This window comes from Coenobita brevimanus, chromosome 24, assembly GCF_032717465.1.
Source record: "Coenobita brevimanus isolate Jiangsu-jjx chromosome 24, ASM3271746v2, whole genome shotgun sequence".
NCBI classification, from domain to species: Eukaryota; Metazoa; Arthropoda; class Malacostraca; order Decapoda; family Coenobitidae; genus Coenobita; species Coenobita brevimanus.
The window spans coordinates 6,617,310-6,641,659 of record NC_136977.1 but is presented as its reverse complement, the minus strand read 5'-3'; the positions used below and the strand labels follow the sequence as shown (position 1 = coordinate 6,641,659).

The following is a 24,350-nucleotide window of genomic DNA, read 5'->3' as shown; positions in this document are numbered from 1 at the left end:
CCTGTCCCACCAGGTGAACCAACATCTCACCAAATCACAGACTTGCTGGCAACCACTGCTCGTTTGAAAGAGCAAATTGAGGAATGTGATGAGAGGACAGATCAGGGACACCTTCCTCCCGACGGTGGACAGACTGATTAACTGTATGTAATTTATAGTAGGGGTATTGTGTCCTTAATGGGTAGCTAAGGGGAAACGAGGTGGCTGACCCTGGAACCAATTACCACTCATTATGTGTAAAGTATATGCACGAATTTCGCGAGTTTGAGTTTCACGGCACAATTGTGGTACCAATTAGGCACGAAAATAGTGAGTGTACTGTATAAGCACACGGTGCAGGAGGTCTTTGAAATCATCCTTACAGTCACTTTGCCAAGAGTGTGGTTCAGAAGCCGATGCCACTCTTATCTCAAAATTCTCTAACCAGAAGTTTTTTATGGCTCGACTGAGTTAAAAATTTTAAAAATTCACATTTGTTTATGACCAGTAATGGTCTAAACCAGTGTATTAAAGTTCTGATCCCTCCTTTGTCATAATCCACCAAGGCATTGTCATCTTTGGGCAAAGTGCACTGAATGAAGACTGAACCTGGCAACTGCTTTGAATGAGTGTAGTCAGAGTTTTTCTAGAATACATTCATTCTAGTCTCTACTTTGTTAACTACTGTATGAGAAAGGTAGATGCTCTGATGGTTTCTGGTACAGTTATAGGTAGATATGCTATGTTCAGTGCATTAGTTTCACCCAGAGGACAGCTGACTGCGGTGTGCAAGCATGAGTGGTAGTGCCAAACCTATGAATTACCCGGGCAACTATGAAAAAACATGACTCCCAGCAAACTTGTGACTGGCTAGTTCTACATAATTTTTACTTGCCAAGAAAATACCGTATTTTGCTTGCCATGGCAAGTAAAATACTCGACACTTTCAGACCTATATGCATGCAGTATAGCACCTAGTCTATGGGTCATCTTGACAGATGGGCATTTCTACAATACACATTCAACACCTGCTTTTACGAGTTTGTATATAATACAGGAGCTGCACTGCACAGGTAATCTTTATGGACAGACAGTTCTACAATACACATTCAGTACTTGCTTTACAAGTCCTTGGCGCCATGAGACACCACACTGTATCATTAGAAGGAGTGACCCACCCTCAGCCATGCTGCAAACATGAATTCTGGGTATGGGGGCTATATGTAGAATGAGTGGGAAGTGCATGTAGTAACTGCTTTGCTGGAATGGCAGTGTTTATCTGTGTATGTCACCAAGGGAACCTAAACATGGTGGAAAGATGTGATAACACTTGCATGAATAAACTGCTACATCCATACAAATGTCATCTCTTGACCAGAAACGACTGCTCCTCCTGTGGGACACAGGACAAATGTTGCATCATCCATTTGACCAATACCTGCTGCTCAGAACTGGCTCATCGCTCAACAGCTGCACATACTCATAGCTGTAACTGGTGATGAAAGCAAGCAGCACTTATACATCATACCCATTCAACAATCTGAATATTAGTGAGGAAACAATGGAGAAAGGAAAGGAAAGAGAGTTTACATAGTAAGGTCAGGTATAAAGTGGGTAACAGATGTTTGTCAATAACAAGATGGATACTAAATATTTCATGAAAGGCAAAGGTTTTCTCTGATGGATTATGATTCATAAAGACTTTTTCTATAGGGATATCTGGGAATCCTGTTCAAAATTATGTAAGCTTGTCTGTATCAGTAACTTATTATTACAATAGTTTTAGAGTACTGTATATTCTATTATAAACTGTCTTAAATATCTCATCCATTTTCAAAGGACTCTTGCAAAACTAAATGATTTTATGTTGTTGATCAACCCTGGCCTGTCTGGCCAAGTAGATCCATCAACCACAGGCAAGCAATCATCCCTGAACAGCCATTCTGTGATGTTAAATGATATTCCCTTGCAGCTGACAGCACCTCACCACAATGACAAATGGGGAGGAGTGTGGAAGTTTGGCTCCCTGATAGATGCCACATTTGCATCTCACCACTCAGTCAACAGGGACACTATAGAGAGCAGGCTTCACGTTACCCTGTTATTTGGTTATATGGTTGTCATCCAGCACTGTATAAGGTTTCCTGGATTACAAGAAACCATGTCTTGTCACTTAGAACTGAGCCACCTGAAGTGGAAAGAACAGTAGTAAAAGGTGACAGGAAGGTAAGGGAGAAGCAGAAAGTGATGAGGGCAGACACAGAAACAGAATGATGAAGGAAGAAGTAGGCAGCACTACATTAAGTGAGAAGATAATGGTTGCCACCACCCACCACCTACATTATTCAAAAGATTAAATAAACTTCATGCGCAATACTGTATATCTGTTGTGAATCTCTGCTTTAACAGTGTTGTGCAAGCTGAAGAGATCTGTTCCAGTTGTATTCTGGATGGAGGGGGGAAAGTGAGGAATGAAGTATGACATGATAGTTTTAGATTTTAACTTATTCAATTAACTTTGTTTAACATTTTAAAAAGTTTGATGACCTCAGTTCAATGCAGTGCTGTAATGAACACTGAACACTGCTGTGTTACATGGCTTTCCCTGAAACATACACAGCTCTATTAACTGGGATACTATGTGTTCTTCAACTAATTCCTTCTTAAGTGTTGAAAATGTTACTCATAGTATACTCTCATTAACACTTGTATACACTCACCTGCAGGGCAAAACTCAGCAAGGATGAAATACTCACATGTTCAACATCCTTCTCCCTTTCCTGATGCCACACCTTCTCACACAATGGCAGTCCCACTCTGAACCACCTCCTGAAGTGACCTATTGAATTCCTGCACCAGTCGCAATGCCTGGCTTCGCACTGGCATGTAGTTGGATTCAGCCTTCCGTTGTGCCACCATTTCTCGTAGACTGAAGTTTGTCTGCTCAAGGTGTGACCATTTCTTCTCCAATGATGCCAGTTGAGCATGGGTTTCATTTTCCTGGAGATGGGTCTAAGAAAGTGTAAAAAAGGGCATTAAGCATCTGTATGAAGTTTGCAGTAAAGGAAAAGTAGGAGATAAAGTGGGAGGCATGATTTAACAAGCGACCTGGAGTCTATTTCAGATGAGACCATTTCAGGTTTATGAATGCTGGTTTTATAGAAGCTCATATTCTACACGTGGAACAACTTATAGCAATGTTGGTCATGGGCGCGTACATAAGTGACAATGGAATAAAGTCTGTTATAGCCCACTGTTTAGGTTATCAGGGCTGCCATTACATGTACATAACAATGTAAAGGAAATGTCACTTAACCGATTGATTAGTTTCTGTTCGTTCATTTATAAAGGCTCTAACATGCTTGCATGCATTGACCTTGGTCATCTAATGACGACTCTTCATGCTGCTCGATCACTAGCAGCCTCTCTATTCAATCCCTTACCCCTGAGGTCACACACAGGTCTTCCTCAGTCTGCCTTTTGCAATCCTACCCTTAATGTTAATATCTTTTACCCTCTGCACCCAGCTGTCATCCTCCATCATCTCCATATGCCCAAACCATCTCAATCTGGTGGTAGGTGGTGGTGACCATCATCCACTCACTTGGTGTAATGATTCCTACTTCTTCCTTCCCCTTTCTCATTCTATGTCTTATTTCTGTCCTCTTCTCTTCTTGCTTCTCCCTCTCTTACCTGTCACTTTTTAAAAATCTTCTTTTCACTTCCATTGGCTCTACACTGAGTGACAAACTATAGTTTTCTGTAACCTTGCAAACCATTTACAATGCTGGGTGGTAATCATACAGTCAAATTACAACCTCTCCTTTTCCCAGTCACAGAGCTAGCTCCAGCCTTACCTCTGGCACATATCATATCCTCTAAATAACAAGACCCCTCCACACACTCCAGAAACACTCCAGCAAGGTCAATCCTTTCCTGCCTCTCAGTCTGTGCATGCTCTCCCCTACACATCACCCACACAAAATCAACATTATTTTGCAGTCTACCTCTATTACTGACACATTTCTTATGTGTCCATTTATCACAAACACTACAAGGTGAGCTGCTTCCCATACCCTTGTGGCAAAATGCATATGGCTACAATCCCACAGCTTTGACAGTACCTCCACCAGCCCTAGATATCACAACTTTTGTTTTATACATGTTTATGTTTAAAATTACATATCATATATTATCTGAACAAAAAAATAAATTTTCTTAATCAGGTCAGAATAATCTGTTGTTGCTGTAGTTGCCTAACTCTGGTCTGTCTCACTGAGCAGACCCATCAACCACAGGTATGCAACTGATTCTGGTGGGCCTTCCTACAGGTACAGTACAGTACTCACACTGTGTAAGGGTCTGGCACCTCTTGTGGTAGATATGGCCTCACCAGGATAATATCAGGGTCCTTACCATAACAAGGTCCAGGTAAATTTGATGAGGTTTGGTTCGTGGGTGGATGCTACAACTTTACCCAGGGTGCACAGTGCCACTTCATGTAGGCTTCTCACTAGTGTCCAGTGCCACCTCATGTAGAGATCTCACTAGTGTCCAGTGCCACCTCATGTAGGCTTCTCACAAGTGTCTGTTCAGACTAAGTGAGAATCATATCTACACTACACTACATTTTCTTTTTCCTCTTACACCAAACTACATTTTCTTTTTCTTCTTTTACACTACACTACATTTTTTATTTCTTCTGTCAAAGAGGGAAAATCCTTGCAACATCTTCCCAATAATGCTAGTTCACATTATATTACCATCCATTCACTACATCATTATTACTTCAAGTCAGCTAAGGAGGAGCCATAAATACAGTGCTGTCCTTCGGTTTCCAAAATAGTGTATGATAGTTTTCAAAGCATTCTTCATGAAATACAAACAAGAGTCTCCTCAAACCATTATGGATTATAATTCTCATCAATCTTTGTTACAAAAGCTAAATTAAATATGGATTCAACTGATACACATGTTCATAGCTATAGGCTGGGATGTTGTTGTTGCTAAATAAATGTCATGCATGACCCATGCTCACCTGTGATATCCCTATTCTCCCTCTCCATCTGATTTGCCATCTTAAATATCATATTCTTCCTTTCCACACAATTTAGGTTATCAAGTAAGTCTCTGTGACTCAGACTTTGCCCTGTAAACCTGTTATCTAGCCCTATGCTTGACAGCCAAGTATTTCTCTCTGTTACCACTCTTCTTCCATTCCCGGAAAAGCCTTCTTTTCTCCTTAACTGCAGTTTCTACACCCTCATCCCACCACCAAGTTACTTTATGTCTTGGTGGGCCTCTTGTCCATCCACATATCGAATCAGTAAATCTCAAGGGGTTTTCTTGGGGGCTCTGTGCTCCTCATTAACATTTCCATCAATGTCTCCCTGTTCAGCCATCACTCTCCTCATCTCCCTATAGAAGACATCCCTTACTGCTTGTTTTTCAGCTTCCATATTTTTCTCCTAGGTGCACAGGTCCTCTTTTTCATCACCTGCTCCTTAAGCACCATGCCACATATCAATAACATGTGTTGCTGCACACACTCCTCACTCTCTATAACTTTAACATCCCTCACTAGCTTCCTATCAGTCCTCCTGACCAGGAAATTGTCTATCTGGCTGCTATTTCCCCATGACGTGTATGTAATCAATCTACTCTCTTCCTAAAGTGTGTGTTGCACAAAATCATGTTCACTGCCTCTCCAAACTTGAGTATCCTTTCCCCTTCCTCATTTCTTGTACAATATGCACATCCCCCATGTATTATTTCATATCCTTGAGTTGCTTCATTTACATGACCATTTAAGTCCCCTCCCAAAACTATAATCTCATCATCCCCCATACCACTTACACATGTATTTAGTCATCCCTAAATCTATCCTTCTCTACTCCTTCCAAGTCTATCTGTGGGGCATATGCCGATAAAAAAAACATTTTCCCACCAAACACAATTTTCACTACCATTTATCCTATCACCTATGCTCACATAACAATCATGACATATTCCACCCATTTCTCCCCAACCAACACACCTATCCCACCATATCCGTCTGTCCTACCCTACCCAAACAACTTATAATAACAATCCCTCCCAGCAATCTTTCTGGCTGATCCACCCCTACTCCGGACTTCTTGCACACATCCTACATCCAACTGCCTCCTATTCAGTGTCTCAACCACTTCCCCTGCCCTACCCCTCAAGCTTCCCACATTCCACAACGTCACTCTGATCCCCAAGGGGCGATTTAGAGTCCTCAGGCTTACTCTGAATTTCATTCTTTATCTATCTATCTATCTATTGCCAGATGCCTTAGTCCCGTATGGGGTGGCCACAAACAAATTGCCTCCATGTTGCCCTGTCCTTTGCCATTTCACTGTCCTGCTCCCAGCTCACACCCCCCTCTCCTATATACTGTACCTCTCCACTTCATCCCTCCCTCTCATCCTTGGCCTCCCCCTCCATCTCCCTCCCTCCACCTCACTCACATACACTCCCTTCATCAGTCCCTTGCTCTCTATCCTCTCCACATGGCCAAACGACCTCAGTGTGTTTCTCCTAATGCTTCCTATCACATCCACATTCATACCACAATGCTCCTTCACTTCCTCATTTGTCAGTCTATCTCTCCATGTGACTCCACATGCTCCTGTCAAATAACTCATTTCCACTGCTCTCACTCTTAACTTGTGTCCCTCCAACAAAGTCCAAGCTTCACTTCCATATGTCAGAGCTGGTATCACAATACTGTCATGCAGTAACTTTCTCACTTCCATGTTCACTTCCCTGTTTCTCAATACTCCTTTCAAGGAACCAGCAACCTTTCTTCTTTGTTGTACCCTTTCAAGCACTTCATCCTCTAAGCTTCCACCCTTACTCAACACACTACCCAAGTACAGTGGGCCCGCACAGTACGCGAGTTCACAGTACGTGAATCGCATACAGTAGCATGTGGGTGACCAAAAATAATAACTAAAAATCCTTGACTGCACAAGTTTAGCCCACAATACACGAGGCAGAGGCAAGGAGTGGCACAAAAATGCCATTTTCCCTGAGTACGCGACCCCCACCCCCACACAACATGTCCATCGTGACATCAGTCGTGATGTAGATGTGCAGAAATTCCCGGGCATTCTACTGCACTGAGGCGGGGAGCCACGCCATTACAGCCAAGACTCGTGCACAGTGAGGATACGCTCTCTCAGGTTAACCTGTCGTGTACTACTGGTGGCTTTTTTTTTGCTCATCCTGGTTTGTACCTTTGCAGAACCATGCCTTCAGCCCCATGAGCGAAGAAACTTCTTACGTACATGACCAAGTTGGAGATCATCAAGAGAAAGGAGAAGGGGCAAGGGTACTCTGCTATCGGCAAAGCCATGGGCCTGGCTGAATCTACAGTGAGGACTGTATGGAAAAACCGTGATGTCATCAGGGGACTTGTGAAGTCGTATGGTGCATCTGAGCTTGACGGCTGTTCCCACATGGGTAATTGTGTGATTGTTCTCATGGAAAGATATCTTGCCACCTTCATTACGAGGAATGAGAAGGAAGGTGTACCACTCAAAGGTAGATGTATTCGTGACCAAGCCCAGGTCATTTACAAGGCAGCATCTCGCAAGTTATCTGTGGACAAAACTTTCAAGGCATCTGTAGGATGGCTGCACCATATTTTAAAACACAAGGAACTCTGTCACATCAAACTGTCGGGTGAACGTGCCTCTGCCGATGAGCCAGCCGCGAGAGAGTACCCTGTGATATTTAGAGCACTTATTGAAGAACGACAGTACACCAAGGACCAGATCTGCAACGTCGACAAAACAGCATTATACAACAAGGCCATGCCAAAATTGACTTGCATCGCTAAGAAACACAAACAAGCCCCTGGTTGCAAGCTCGACAAAAGGTGACGATAATGTTGTCTGTAATCCTGTCTGGGAGCCACAAGATGAGGCCAGTTGTTGTACACACAGCTTCACACCCTAGGTGTTACAAGAACCTCACGAAGATGGATGCAAGTGACGTGTACCAGTACAAGTCTGCTAATGGTTGGATGACTGGCAATATCATGTCAGAGTGGCTGACGAAGCACTGCATCCCTGATGCCAGGGCCAAATGTTGGGAACTTGGCATCCCTTTCAAGATGCTTCTTGCTCAATAATGGACCAAGTCGCCCTCCCTACCTTGAAGATCTGCACGAGGATTGTCGTGTTGTGTTTCTGCCGCCTAGTACGACGTTGCTCGTGCAGCCACTGGATCAAGAACTGATCGCTATCGTGAAACACTTTTACCACCAATAGGTGTATGACTATCTACACAGGAAGACCGACACACAAGTGGAACTTCATGCCCTAGAAGAAGACCACGATGCAGATATCGATCAGGCAGCTGATCCCGTACCATCTTCGCCAGGAGCTGAATCCCCACCTGCCTCAGCTGACATATCTGCTGAGGCATTCTGGCTTCGTTTCTCTGTAAAGGACGCAGTTGATATCATCCTACAAGCCTGAGGCAAGATAACACCTGCAACGGTGAACCATGTGTGGCAACTGTCCATGCCTCACTTATGCACGAACCACGTGATGGCCATTCAACCAACCAATGATCAAGACTGAGGCAGCAACACTGACAGCAGCACAAGCTGTACCAGGTTTCGAGGATGTTATGTTGGCGGACATACGAGAAGTGCACACTGTTACCGAGGACCAGCCTCCCCAGGAAGTGTTGCAATGGACAGACGAGGCTGACGCAGAGCCCGAGGTCAGGCATAGTCAAGTTGAGCAGCCTAGTGTGATGGAGGGCGGCACAGAACTGTCTATGTCAAGGATAAGCAAGATCCTTGCTGCCATGGACAGGCTCAAAGAAGAAGTGATGGAACATGAAATCAGCCAACAAAGAACAGATGAGGTTCTCATTAGTATCGACAAAGCTTTCCGCTTCTACACAGACAGGCACGGGCAAGAAATTAACAGGAGGAGGCAGACACTCATAACAAGTTACACACGGCAGCCTCAAGACAGTGAAAGTGAGGAACCAGCTACATCGTCTGATCCTGTTCCTGTAGAGGAAGAAGAGGATGCAATGTCAGTTGTGTCAACATTGGACTTCAAGGGGTTTTTGGCCAAAGTGACTGAGTTAAAGGCTCATGGGGAAGGTGCTCAGGAGGAGTCTGAGGACAGAAGCGTTGGTGTAGCAGGGGGTGCAGCAATGTAAGTGTTGCTGCGCCTTGGAACCCGTTATTTAAATCCATCAGGCCTGTTGTCTACTGTTGTTAAGGTGACTGACTATATTTTTGTTATTGTAGCTAGTATATGTCTGAAAAACTTTCCTTTTATTATGTCTCTAAGGGTAAAAAAATGTCAAGGTATGAAGGGGTACCGCCCATATGTAATTTTTCCCACAAGATTATGTATTCAGAGTGTGCGAGGACCAGGACAGCCCATCCACTCGCGAACTGTGGGAGACCAATGTACTTAAATCCACTCACATTTTCCATTTCCTCCTTATCTAACCTCATTGTACATTCACTGACTTCATTTCTCTTGGAGACCATAACTTTACTCTTCCCTACATTCACCTTTAGTTTCCGTTTCTTACACACTCTCCCAGACTCATTCACCAAGCCTTGCAGCTCCCCTTCATCTTCACTTAACACAGCATCATTTGCAAACAACAGTACAGGCAGTTTCCAAACACTGTCCTCTCTTATTAGAGTCGTACTCTGTAAAAATAATAAAGGGGAGAGGCACTCCACAGGCCCCATCCACTGCACAGTCCCAGGTCTAGGCAATGGATCTGGGCCCTGACCTGTGGCTGAGGTAGTGGCCTTGGGGCACTCTGCCAGGACTGCTACAGGGACACCCTCCAAGCACTCCTTGGTACTGTAACTTCCCCGCCATTATACACCCATTAATACGGCAGCCTCCTGGGGCACTACTTTGAGGTTCGGGCCCCTCTCTATTGTGTGGAAGTGGCAATGCCCTGTACCCTCTAGCAAAGGTTCAAGCCCCATCTCATCCCGGCCCCACAATCTATGCTGGTGGAGCACTCGTCACGCCTCCCCTCAAAAGGTCCGCCACTAGGTAGCGGGGGCAAAGTTTTCTGGCCACATGTCCTTGCTGATGTCAACCCCTGTGATGTAGTGGGGTATGTTGTGTGATATGTGTGTACTGTATGAGATAGTTAGAGGAAGTGCCTGGGAGAGTATGCTGGTCTACTCTCCATGTAAATGTCATACTGAAAAGGTCAGCAAATGGGGATGGTTAGGTAGCTAGTGAAACAGAAACTCCAGCCCTCCCTGTCACCAGCATTCCCATTCCCCTCGGGAGTACCATCCTGATCGGCAACAGCCGATCAGGATGTTGCCCCATGAGGAGCATAGAAGTCCAGGGCTAGGCAAGTTGGTCCTGACATTTAAGATGAAAGTGGCCAGTCTCACTCATCCTTGAGTGGCATTGTGTGAGCAATAAACCCCAACCACCTCTTGGATATAAACCTGCACATGCTCAATACAACTGGAGCACCTTAATTACCCACAAAACCACCATGCGCCATAATTTGATTATATGGTTACAACCCAGCATAGTAAATGGTTTCCTGGTGTGCAGGAAACTATATACCAGTATATATATATATATATATATATATATATATATATAGTACTGTATATATCTGTATCTATATCTATCTATCTATAAATATAAAATGCAGTAGTATTGTATTTAACACCATTTTGTTCTCCCTCACCTCACCTCCCCTGTGAATGGGAAAAAGTGGTGGGGAAAAAGAAAGAGGATAATAAGGAAGGACCTCTTATACTGAAGGGACTGGAAATGATTCCCATTAGCCTTAATCAGTATGATGATTACATTTCCATTATACTGACTGCTGCCACTGAGTATTATTTAACTTGCAAAAAACCTCCCAATCTGAAAGAAAAAGAAGCTAAGAACATTTGAAGAGGAGGAATGACTGCTTAATGCACAATCTTCTTGTGAAAGGTACAGTAAAGCTACTGTACTCCTTTGTATCTTACTGTATCATTCAAATCATTTATAAAGGCTCCAACACATTTATGTACATCAACCTTGGTCACTTAATGGTGGCTTTCCACGCTGCTTGATCTCTGGCAGCATCTCTGTTCAGTCCTTGATTCCTAAGGTCACACTCTGTGACCTCATCTCAGGTCTATTTTGGGCTGTCTCTTACAACCCTATCCCCAGTGTTCAGACTTCTTACCTTCCATGCCTAATTTTCATCCTCCATCCTCTCAACATGTCCAAACCATCTTAGTCTACCCCTCCTCATCACCAACACCAATACAGTCCAGCCCCATCATTCCTCTCAACACTTCAGTCACATTCCTGGCCCTCCAGTCCTCACATTTGAGGATGCACTACACATCCATCTAATCACTGTCATTTCTGTGAGTTTGAGCATATGAATATCCTCTTCTTTTACTGCCCAGGTCTCACTACCATACAGCATTACACTCCAATACATGCTGCATGCAAAGATCCCTTAGTATGGAGGGAAGGCCTTCTCAGTGTTAGGAGAGACAACAGCTCCCTGAACGTCCTATAACCATTCCTTATCCTAGCTGCACCTCCAGCACATAACATGTCTCCTAAATAACAAAACTCCTCCACAAACTCAAGAGACTCTCCAGCAAGATCAATCCTTTCATGCCTGACAATATCTGCTTCTTCTACCCGACACACCCCACACATGAAATCAGCATTACAGTATTTCATGGCCTACCTCTAATACGACTACATCTGTTATGCACCCACTTATCACAAACACTGCACAAGATGGAGGTACTTCACATACTCTTGTGGCAAACTGCACATGGCCACACTCCCTCTGCTCTGACAGTACCACCATCAGTCCTAGAAATTTGTAGAATGTAGATGATGCACTTACAGTATACAGTAAACTCTCAATTATCCGGCGCAATTCAGCCATGCCCTATGCCGGTTAAAGTAAAATGCTGGATATTGCAAAGTACCCCCCATCAGTTCAATATTCAGCATCGAGCCGGATACTGCACTAATATCTGTCTCGAACCTCTATCCTAAAAACTTTTCCATGAGTAAAAGATGCAAATTAAACATAAAATACAATAAAGAAATAACAAAATACTGTACAGTAATACAGCCCCAGTTGGCTATTGTTTACGAGCCGGATGGTATGCCTCATTGCCAGATATTGCATAGACCCGCTGGTTATGTCCCGTTTCAGCGCCGGATATTGCATTGGGTCGGATATTGCGATGATGGATAACTGAGAATTTACTATATATATTATATATACAGTGGTTCCTTGTATTTTGACGCATTTCACTTTGACGCCTCGTTTTTCGTGCAAGAAAAAAGTTTCCGAGTTGTCTCACATTTTGCGAATTTCCCTACATTTCGATGCTCCCAGCCGGCAACTGATGACGCATGCCTGAGGCTACCAACATCCTACTGACCTTGAGTGATCTGAAGTCTCAAGTGATGGCCGTCTACAACAGAAACACACAGGAGCAGAGACAAGCCCAGATCACAGAGATCACACGATATTTTCCGGAAAGACAGAATGTGGCTGCTATTCTGCAAGACTTGGACGTGCCAGCAGGGGTGGATGAAGGAGGAGAAGTGGACAAGGAGGAAGTGGAGGTGCTGGAGCCTGAGTTCGACTTCAAGGGCTTCGGCCTAGGTGATGGGGCTAGAGGATGGAGGGAATGAAGAATGAAAGACAAGAGGGACATCACTGATTCATTCCAAAGGAGGAAAGGACTCTGTGCCATACCTCTATTCTCTCTCTCTCTCTCTTTCTCCAAGAGAGGAGGGAGGGAATGGACAATGAGAAAGAAAAGAGGGACGGCTGTCACGCACTTTCTCCTCATTCGTGCATGGGATGCATTTTCTGCCATTTCTTTTTTACTTTCTCTCCGTCTTTGTCTCTGTCTTGTGTGTGTGTGTGTGTGTGTGTGTGTGTGCAGATTCCCTTTACCTCTCTCTCTCTCTTTCTCTCACTCTCTCTCATGCGTGTGTGTGGGCGTGCGCAGATTCCCTTTCTCTCTCTCTCTCTCTCTCTCTCTTGTGTGTGTGTGTGTGTGTGTGTGTGTGTGTGTGTGTGTGTGTTTGTGTGTGTGTGTGTGCAGATTCCCTTTCTCTCTCTCTCTTGTTCTCTCTCTCTCTTTCTCTCTTCCTCTCTCTCTTGTGTGTGTGTGTGTGCAGATTCCCATTATCTCTCTCTCTCTCGTGTGTGTGTGTGTGTGTGTGTGTGTTTGTGTGCAGATCCCTTAGTGCCTGGTGTGGGATTGGCGGCGTCACGGGAGGGTAGAGCCTGTTTGGTGTTATAGTACTTTCTGATATGGTAAGTACATGTCCCACCAGAATGCTCCTCTATTTTTCCCACTGATTCTTAACTTCACACTTCAACATTTCACATTTCGCGTGGTCTTAGCGGAACATCCAAGCAGCGAAAAATGAGGAACCACTGTATATATATCACCATCATCATTATCCAATCCTACATTGCCCCATGAGGAGTGTAGGAGCCCATGGCTAGGCAAGTTGGTCCTGACATTTAAGATGAGAGTGACCAGCCTCACTCATCCCTGAGTGGCATTACGAGAGCAATAAAACCCAACCACCCCCTGGATATAAACCTTCATCGGCTCAATCCAATTGGAGCACCATAATTACCCACTAAACCACCAGGTGCCAAAATTTGGTTATGTGGTTACCACCCACCATAGTACATGGTTTCCTGGTGTATAGGAAACCGTTTAGCTTGTCACTCAGTGTAGAGTCACCCACAGGCAGAAGGAAGAGGAAAGAATGAAGGAAAGAAAGACAGAAGGGGATATATATATACAGTAATCACTCTAATATCCGGACGCCCAATAACCGAACATCCCCACTAACCGAACCTTATCATCCTGGGATCAAACATTCCCAAAATGGTCCGAAAATCCAAGAAAATTAAAAAAAAAAATCGATTTTTTGCCGTCCGTAATTTGAACTTGCCGCGCGCGCCGCGTGAGAGCATTGTTTTGGTTCGTCATTCCTCCGACGTCCGATAGAGCGCCGCTGCATCCTCCCCACTTCCCGCCTGTCTCTCACTGCGACTGGACCTACGCTCTTCGCCATGGCTGCCCACGTGCTCGCTTTTGTGGTGGTGCCGTACTTGCTGCAAGGCCTCCTGCTGCTCTCTGCCCTCCTCTTAGTGTGTGTGATGATGGCCCCGCCTCCTGAGAAAAGGAAGAGAGTGGTGTTGACTCTGGAGAAGAAACGGGAGATATTGGAGAAAGTTGATGCGGGTTGGTCTTCTTCACGCATTCTCCGCGAGTTTAACCTGGCCCGGTCGACTTTGTTCGATATCAAGCGTTCCCAAGACAAGCTCATGCAGTACACGGCTGACTTCTCGTCGAGAAGCAAACGCAACGTGGAAAGGAAGGTTATGTTTACCCCCAAGTTTGCAGAAATCGACCGATCCACGTTGATTTGGTACCGACAGCAACGTGCAGCTGGTGTGATGGTACGTGGAACGGAGCTGAAGGCTGCTGCTGAGAAGTTTGCAAGGCTTCACGACGCCCTAGACTTCAAGGCATCCGAGGGTTGGCTCTTCGCATTCAAGTTGCGACATGGCCTTACTAACCGTAAAGCACAATGCGAAGCATTGGACGCTAACGAGGATGGAGTTGACGAGTTTCGGCACAAGGTGAAAGGCTTGATCGACAGGGAGGGCCTCACTCTCGGTCAAGCCTATAACGCAGACGAAACTGGCCTATTCTATCGCTCGGTGCCAACGAACACTCTAGCCGATGAGACGGAGAAGCGTGTACCTGGCCGCAAGCTTTCTAAGGAACGGATATCTGCTTTGTGTTGTGCCAGTGCTAACGGCATGCACCGGCTTAAGCCCGTTATTGTTGGCCGTGCAAAGCAGCCTCGGTGCCTTCGTGGGGTGATGGATGTCCTTCCTGTCGTATGGTACCATTCTTTGAAAGCATGGTTCACAGCTGTGATTTTCAAAGACTGGTTTCACCGTCACTTCGTCAAGGAGGTCATCCAGTACCAGACGAAGACACTGGGAATTCCTCGCGACCAGGTAAAGGCTCTCCTTCTCCTCGACAATGCACCTGCCCACCCGTGCGACAAGGACTTGGTTGCTGAGAATGGCTGTATTAGGAGCATGTTTCTGCCACCTAATACGACTGCTCTCATTCAACCCATGGACCAAGGAGTGATCGTGGCAACAAAGCGCCTGTACCGTCGAAAGTTCCTGGACGAGGTGATGGTTGTTCTCGAGGACGAGGACGAGCGCAGGGAAGGACATGACACTCGAGGCAAGCGGACTTTGGAAAACCTTCGCCGCTACAACATCAAGTCTGCGCTGTACAACTGGGCTAGTGCATGGAAGGAAGTCCCTGTGAAAACTCTTGAAAATGGTTGGTCTCGTCTGCTTCTCGGAACAGATGTGGAGTACGATTTCCTAGGGTTTGACGTGGATGACTTCCATGCACGGCTACGTTCGCACAGCGACGATGTTGATGTGGACGATGTTCATGAGTGGTTGGACGACGACGAGGGCGATCCTGGGTATCAGACGTTGTCTGATATCGAGATCGCGTCTTCGGTTGCTGGTGTCAGTCCCGAACTTGAAGATTCCGACGACGAAGGCGATGATGATGCGGACTCCTCTCAGCAGGACACTACTCCAGCCATCCCCAAGCTGAGCGCACTCCGGGAACATCTAGAGTTCATCCTAGACTACCTGGAACACCCGGACTGCGACAGGGAGATGGGGCCCTTGGGACTCGTGGAGGAAGTGCGTGCTTTCCGGCAGCGCATCATCAATCGCCAGAATCGTCGGTCCTTGCGTCAGTCAACGATTGACAGTTTTTTCAGGCCCGTGACCCCCGCTGTGCCAAGCCCTGGTTCCACTCCGTTGCCTCCCCAAGACAGGCCCTCATGCTCCGAGCCACAGCCCAGCACATCAGCTACAGTGGAGTCACCGCTCGATGTGAGTTTGCGGCTATCTTCAGAGTCTTCTGTAGTCGGTACGCCATCACCACGACCCACCGATGCACCCCTTGGTCGCCTGCCAGTGATGCTCTCGGACTCTGACAGTGAATAAACAGCAAGAACTTCTCCACTAGACCACACAGGAATTTTGAGTGTTGTGCAGTGAAAAAAACGGTGTGTTGTGTTAAGGTTTTCGAAATGAGAGAAAAGACTCAGTGGAAACAAAATTTAACGTAACTAACCTTCTTTGTTTTGGCTTTAGAAATTGATAAGATTGGGAAAAGTTTATGTGCAACACGAAAGTTAACTGGAACATTATTTGGACTAAAGTGAACACTGTGAAGAGAACGGACTTCTGTGTGTTATTGACTAAGTTCAGTGCAAGACTTCAGGAAGAGTGTACTGCAAGTGCTTCAGGAAATCGTTCTTACTGTCAGAGTCCGAGAGGAGGCGGTTATTCATCGAGGTGGCCAGGGACTTGCTGTAAGTAGCCAGAATGTTTCATATTGTACTTTTTTCCATACTATACCTACCAGAATGTGTCATATTGTACTTTTTTCCATACTATACTTACCTCATGCATGTGCAGTAGGAATGTGTTTTTCAGAGTTAGGTTCGGTTAGGGTCCATAAGTACCAGAATGTTTATTAATGTATGAACATACTTCTAAACCCTCATTTTATGTTTCTTTTGCATTTATTTCAGTCATTTATGTGCCTTATTGGTGTGATTTGGGTGTTAAATAGGTGCTATGCATGTCCGGAGGGAGTTGTATAGGTGTTTCTCTGAGTTAGGGTCCATCAGTACAAGTCCATAAGCTGGGGCCCAATATCCGGACGAAACCAATATCCGAACCTACCGATGGCTCTATTGATCCGGATATTGGAGGGGTTACTGTATATATATATATGTTGTTGAGTGAAGACGAAGGGGAGCTGCAAGGCTTGGTGGATGAGTTTGGGAGAGTATGTAAGAAGTGGAATCTAAAGGTGAATGTAGGGAAGAGTAAAGTGATGGAGTTTGAGAGAGGTGAAGTCAGTGAATGTACAGCGAGGTTGGATGGTGAGGAATTGGAAAATGTGAGTACGTTTAAGTACAGTATATATATATATATATATATATTAATAGTATATATCATCGTCATCATCAGCTGTTTGAGTACCCACTGTAGGACTGGCCTATCCCGAGCGAAGTAGGGACAATACAGCCTATGTATCTCTACCAAGTGGCTTAGGCTATCTGGTAGAGATTGTATGTAGGGTGAGAAGTGCTTGTAAGTGTGATTGTAGTGTTGTAGTGGTTTTGGATGTGTGTGTAGTCTGTGAACCAAGTGTAATCGGCCCACGCAAGCCGACTGGGTGCAAACATACTTTACAGTATGTGACACTGGTTTAACCACAGCAACCCTGGTGTCCGCCAAAGCAGTACATGGCCACGAGGACGCTTCCAAAGTTTATTACCCTGGCAGGGCGCGAACCCTCGCTCTCCAGTGTATGAAAACGCACACTTTACCACTGTACCACAGAGGCTCCACAGTATATATATATATACAGTATATATATACGTGCTCCCTACGTGTCAACTAGTGGGTTGGTGGAGGGTTGGTGCCCCTCCCTGTAAAACAACTAACTCAGTGTCAAATGGCCACCCTTTGCGGGATTATGGTGTCTGGCAGTAGATAGATAGACAGATAGATAGATAGATACTGTATATATATATATATATATATATATATATATATATCTCATATACTTCTCCACTCTATCCATCCATCTCATACATATACACATGAGTAAAATCATACTGAAGGGGTTCAATATCATTACCTTTCATGATACTTCCTGAAAAGATTGGAGTAATGCACTCTTTTGGTTGATAGTTATACTGTAAAGAAATTGGGATGAGTGGTCTACTAAACTGCTGAAAGCTGCTGATTTTACACAATGCAAGGGCACCACACATACACATATGATGTACAGTACAGTTTCATGTGTTTGGAAGCTCAAGATACAATACACAATTAATTTTCATGCATGCCAAAGTGAACAATTTCTGTTTTATCAATTTTATTTTGCTTTTCATAACTTACTAAATTTTCCTGATAACACAATGTTGTCTAAACTATCCTTCCTGTCTAATGAAAAAATGCCTAAACATTATGGTACAAATGTTACCATAATGCAAATGGATAGGGTAAGTGTGAAGGTTAATCAAATATTCACAGTATTAGCTTTACCTTTATATTGTTGACAGCAACAGTAGCCATCTTAACACTTAGTTCAGCAGCTGCTTTCCTGGCCTCAAGTTGTTCCCTATCTGCAGCCAGCAGCTTCCGTCTCTCCTCTGCTCGGGACCTCAATCCTTGCAAGTCAGAAAACGTTATCATCTCCTCCTCCATGGTGGCAAACTTCTCTTGAAGGTCTATAAGCTCTTTCTGAACTTTGGATTCCAGAGCCTCAATCTGGAGGTGGTTAAAAAGATGAAATCAAAGAGTAAATACCATTCAACAGCTAAATGTATAAAGTTTGCGAGAAGGATACAAATATTATGGCACAATTAAGTGTCTATTCATCCATCCATCCATCATCCAATCCAGTCCCAGGAGAGATCACCCGCAAAATTCAATCATATTAAGGAAAAAAAAAAAAGTGTAGGGGTCTGTGGCTAGACTCCTCAGACCAGACATTTATGACATGTGCCTAGTTTCTCACTCCAGAGCAGCATTACATGAGCAATAAACCCCAACCACCCTTCAAACGTAGATTCTAATGAACTACATCCAGATGTAACACCTTCACTCGCTACATCACTGAGCATCTAAAAAGTGTATAAAAGGCAGTATGACTAATGAACTATTTTACACATCAGTACACCGCACGAAGGCCCACCTTTGATCTCCCCGTATGCATCAGAAAACTATCTCATGGAGCACCTTCACTCGCTAGACCACCAAGTATCTAAAATGTGTAAGAGGCCAATGCAACTAATGTACTATTGTACACACCAGTACACTGCACAAAGGTCCATCTCTAATCTCCCAGTAAGCATTAGAGAACTGTCTCATACAGAGGAATAGGTGCTAAACTGCAAATGGGAAGATTACAAGTCCCATGCACACAAAACAGACATAAATGATCAGTTGAGCTGCCATGAATGCTGTTCTCTGACAAAGTTACCAGTGTGTACACTGCATGCAATAAAAAAGTCTAAGAATATGAAATGAGGTATAAACACAAGTTGTGAAATTAAAACCACAAAATTCTCAGGCAATTATAATGTGCAAATTTCATGCAATACAGGAATGATGCAAAAATGGCTAACTGAGACAGATGGATGTTTCGGTGATGATGGTTGTGGTTTCCTTTAACTTTAGCTGTAGGCTCTGATGAGTTTTCTTGTTAGTTGTAAGGAATGCCTGTGTATGTGTAGTGTGAATGAAGTATAAGTACATGTAACACGTAATATGCTGAGTGGGAAATCATTACAAACCTTTGTGTGCCCTTTGGGCAAAATATATTTCATGACAGTACTTCTACAGGAACTGATGGTTAAATAAAAATCTACTGAGATGTAAAACCTCTGGTTGAGAACTGTATTCTAGAATGATGGATATCTGGGAGAATTTCAAAGAAAGTGTGGTTTAGTTCCCTTCACAAGCTGATTCCACATAAGTCAGGGGAAAAAAGGCTCTCATACCTTGCAGTCAACTATTATCTTCCCTTTTACCTATCCACGGGAGTGGTATTGCTGATAATGGTCTTCACGACAGAGTTTACTGTGATGAAACTCACCATCCACTCATTCGATGTAGTGCTGCCCTCGGGTGTCTGCCCTTTCCTCTCCTCCATCCCTCTTTCCTTCCATCCTCTCCCGTCTTTCTTTCCTTCATTCTTTCCCCGTCCTTCTGCCCACGGGTGACTTTACACTCTCTCTTCTGTCTTTCATTCCTTCATTCTTTCCTCTTCCTTCTGCCTGTGGGTGACTCTACAATAAGTGACAAGCCAAATGGTTTCCTGTACACCAGGAAACCATTTACTATGCTGGGTGGTAATCATATACCCAAATTTTGGCGCCTGGTGGTTTAGTGAGTAATTACGGTGCTCCAATCGGAATAAGCTGGTGAAGGTTTATATCCAAGGGATGGTTGGGGTTTACTGCTCATATAATGCCACTCAGGGATGTGTGAGGCTGGTCACTCTCATCTTAATTGTCAGGACCAACTTGCTAGCCCCAGGCTCCTATGCTCCTCATGGGGCAACGTAGGATTGGATGATGATGATGATGAAACAGTAGTTATTAAGTTGCAATAGCTTCATTATTTCATGTAGCTAAGTTAGCAACAATAAGAGATGCAAAACAATTCACAAAGCTGCAAAGAAGTGTATGGCCCAGAATATACATGAACAAATGAACAAAATTAAATCTTACATTCTGTGTTCATTTTGGTTGTAAATCTTAATCATCCTAACCCTGTTTCTCAATAAACAATGGGGTTGTATTGCATGCCAGCACTACTGTTACCGTGGCCCTAGGTTCATCTGGACATGATCCTGGTGGAATGCAGGAAACTGGTCACTTCAGCCAGGCACTCTCTAAGATCTTTTATTAAGAGTGAGATGTGTGAGGCATGGTATGGTGTGAATAGATGAATTACAGTGAGGACATTGGATTATTTTGAGTTGTATTCTGTGTTGTCATTAAGTAGAGAGGGTGGTGGCCACATTGTGGACTGGTTAGGTGAACTTGTACCTCCCTCCGAAAGCCAAAATCTGTGGGATAAATGTCTGCTAGGGATTTGTGAAGGATGCTGTATGACTATAGGTTTTGGATGCTGCAGGTACTATGTGCATATGTATATGTCTATGAAGTGTACACAAACACTGAGCCACTACAGTCATCCAAAGAATATAGCAAAACAGCATCTTAGTTTAAATGAGGTATATGTGCAACAATAACCATTACGTCTGGGCGGTATTCATATTGATTTATTGAGCTGAGGGAAATGCCTGCCATATAAAAGATCACAAAACATCATGAATTAATTCAACTGGGTAGGACATCACTGAGGTAATGTCATCTGCCTTAATCCAGACACTTTTATTCAGCTGAAGAATCCCCTGGCCCATGAAAGGGTTAAGAGAATCCAAACTGTTTGGGAGGAATTTGATAACTATCTTGTATTAAAAAAAAGGAAAGTGAGGCCAAAGGTTGTAATATGAGAGACATGTGGTGCATAGTGTATACTGGAATCCATGCTCAAAATCATAGTTCACACGGATGTCTCCAATAATAATTTCTATAGTTTCTACATGTTTTCTCTTAAAGCTCATTACTTTCAGTACCAAAACCATCTCTTAGTTACTTCACACTGTCCAACACCCTGATTTATCTTCTGTATTCTAACTTCTCTTCAGTCTCAATCAATTTGTAGTTTAACAAACACCTCAATCATATCCTTAACATACACATTTATAATCTTAACTACATGAATACAATAACATATCTTGCTGGTTTATTCTTGCTACCTCCAGACAACTGCAGATCATTCACCTAGTACTGAAACACTGGTTCCCCAAAACATCTCATCATAGAAATTTCGCAATATAGAAATAACAGAGCCTATAAGAAAAAGGAATCTGGTCCTACTTCCCGCTCCCTTGTGTCACCTCTAAGGACCCCCCTCTATGTCTGGCTTTAACTTCCTACAATGGTCTTAAAAGTACCAAACATCTGAATGGAAGCCTAATGGTATGTTGATAAACACATTTATAAACACAATTATTGTACTAAGGATGCTAGACCGGCATGGTGCAAGGAGTAGGGAGGGAGAAGAGGAGGCACTCAGTGGTCCTTTGCAGAGTCACATGTCTTGTGTAATGAGAACAAAGGTCACATAATGGATGAGAATGGCACACTTAGGCTGTCTGTGGGCCCAAGTTTCACACAGTGTATGTTCTACTTGTGCAATAAAAAATCTTTAGCCCTGACTACAGTATACATTAGTTTGGCATGCAATAAATCAATAGAATGATGCACTAAAAGATACACAGTAAAACTCTGATAACACGAACTTCAATATAACTTGTACTGGAATTCGCTTTTATCAGACTTGAGGAGCCAACCGGACTAAATTCTTATACAATACTGTACTGAATATCGGAAAAAGTCCAGTAAAGCCAGAAGCAGTCTGGACTGCCTGACCACTTCAGCTATGTTCAATACAATAAGATATATAAAAGACAAGTTTATCAGTGTACTGTACAGTATTATTATATATATATTATACCATTTGATTATTGTAATCCTCACCCTGCCCTTGGGTGGGAAAGGAGGTCTGGATGATGATGATGATGATGATGATGATGATGATGATTGTAATGAATGTATAATACAATACAGTACTGCAATGGTAGTGAAAAACAGTTGGTGTGATCCGGATTGATGTCTGATATATTGGAAAAAGTCAGGGTTAGCAAGGGGAAGTCCAGATGACGCTTTTGTCGGACTTTTGCTTTTTTCAGAATGGTTTGGGCCCCCAATTGGCCCATTATAGTGAGGTTGAACTGTACTCAGTTATGCGAATACAATGGCGACATTTGCTTAAATGATGATTGTGGTGGCCAAGTACAACAATCCTATGCATATACAGTGCCTCTTGCACATGCCATCAGTCAGATGTTTGAGCCAAGACAGCTGCTCAGTGTTTACATTTGCTGATCATCAACATTTCATTCTATTTCATGCATGCAAGGCCATTGAAACACCACTGCTACTGCCAAATAATGATGCAAGTGCGCAACAAATAGTGCAGCGTGCAGTATTAAGTGAAGTGATGGCTTTTTGTGTGTGAAATATTGCAACTTGTGACTTGGAACACTTGCATGGCAAGGATGCTACCCCTAGTGGAATGTGTGGTGCTACTGAGGACACCAAGGGCAAGCCTACAAGTTTTTTTTTTTTTTTTTTTTTTTTTTTTTTTTTTAAAGGTTAAAGGTTATGTGGTCATTGGCCCCCTACACAACTCAATGAGCCCATGTTATATCAACCTTGGTACACGACAGATTGTTATGTGATGAGTTTTCACTTGATGTAACCCCATCTCGCATACCAATGCATAACTGTAGTAACAGTTCATTCCGTTACAGATGAATCATGCAGTGAAAATTCATGTTACAGGCAAATACTTTCTACAGTTCTCATCTCTTAAAGAATCTCTAGCACTGAAGGAATTAATAGGAGATATACAGAAAGTAAAACCCTCCCTGGAATGTAAGGGGAGTGAATGATGAGGTGAAAGAGAGAGAGATTGTCCAGGTGCTTGAGGGTGCAAAAGTGGATGTATGTGGAATAACTGAAACAAAATGGAGAGGAGAAAGTGTGAGAGAATGGGAGTATGGATGGGGTATATGTGCAGGAGTAGATGAGAATGAGAGGGCAAAGGAAGGAGTATGTATAGTTGTGAGTAAAAGATGGAAAAGGAGCATAAGACAGTATGGATCAGTTGGGTCTAGGATTGTGTGGGCAAAGTTGAAAGTTGGAATACAAATGTGGGCAATTGTGTGTGTGTATGTGCCAACGCAAGATCGTGCTAGAAGAGTGAGAGAAGAGTTCTGGACAAATGTAGAAGTGTGCATGGAAAAGTTTGGAAGGAATGAGAGAGTGTTTTTGATTGGTGATATGAATGGTAAAGTTGGGAATGTGAAGGTGGATGAAATAGTTGGTGAGTGGGGTGTGCCTGCTGAGATATTTGAGAATGGGAGTGTGTTAGTGTACATTTGTGCTGGGAGGGGGTTGGTGATAGCCAATACCCTCTTCAGGCATAAAATGATCCACAGGTATACATGGCGAGTGATGAGAAGGGTAGGTGGTGAACTGAATGAAAGGAAGGCAATGATTGATTGTGTGTGTGTGGATGAAAGGATGCGAAGATGTGTAATGGATGAAAGAGTATATAGAGGATGGGGGAGTGGACTTTCTGACCACTACTTGGTGGTGACCGGAATTAGATTTCAAGTAAGATGGAGGAATAGAAGAAGGGAAAGACGAGAGGAAGGAGTAGTGGCAAGGAGAGTGGAAAGGTTAGAAGAGGATGAGAAAAAGGCAGAGTATAAGAGAGAAGTGGAGGAACGATTGGGCAAATATGAATTGGAGCAGATGGGAGACGTGGAAGGTGTGTGTAGGATATTTACAGAAGAAATATGTGCAGCATGTGATGTGGTGTGTGGAAGGAAGAGAAGACGGAGGGGGGTGCAAGGAACAGCGTGGTGGACTGAAGAGGTGAAACAGGCTGCGGCACAAAAGAAGAAAGCATACAATGAATGGATGAGAAATAAGGGCGTGGAAGAAGTTGAG

The 24,350-nt window shown here is 43.7% G+C and overlaps 1 protein-coding gene across 1 annotated transcript in view; it reads right to left on the bottom strand.

The window, feature by feature from the left end:
• Positions 1–2,742: 2,742 nt before the first annotated feature.
• LOC145393422 (intraflagellar transport protein 74 homolog) overlaps positions 2,743–24,350 on the bottom strand; it is a 52,885-nt gene continuing 31,277 nt past the window's right edge. The window contains exons 11-12 of the mRNA XM_080267518.1: positions 18,235–18,459; positions 2,743–2,991 (exon numbers count right to left, since the gene is read on the bottom strand). Coding sequence (XP_080123644.1) covers positions 2,776–2,991; positions 18,235–18,459 — 441 coding nt within the window. The 3' untranslated portion in view covers positions 2,743–2,775. The remainder of the gene's footprint in view (positions 2,992–18,234; positions 18,460–24,350) is intronic.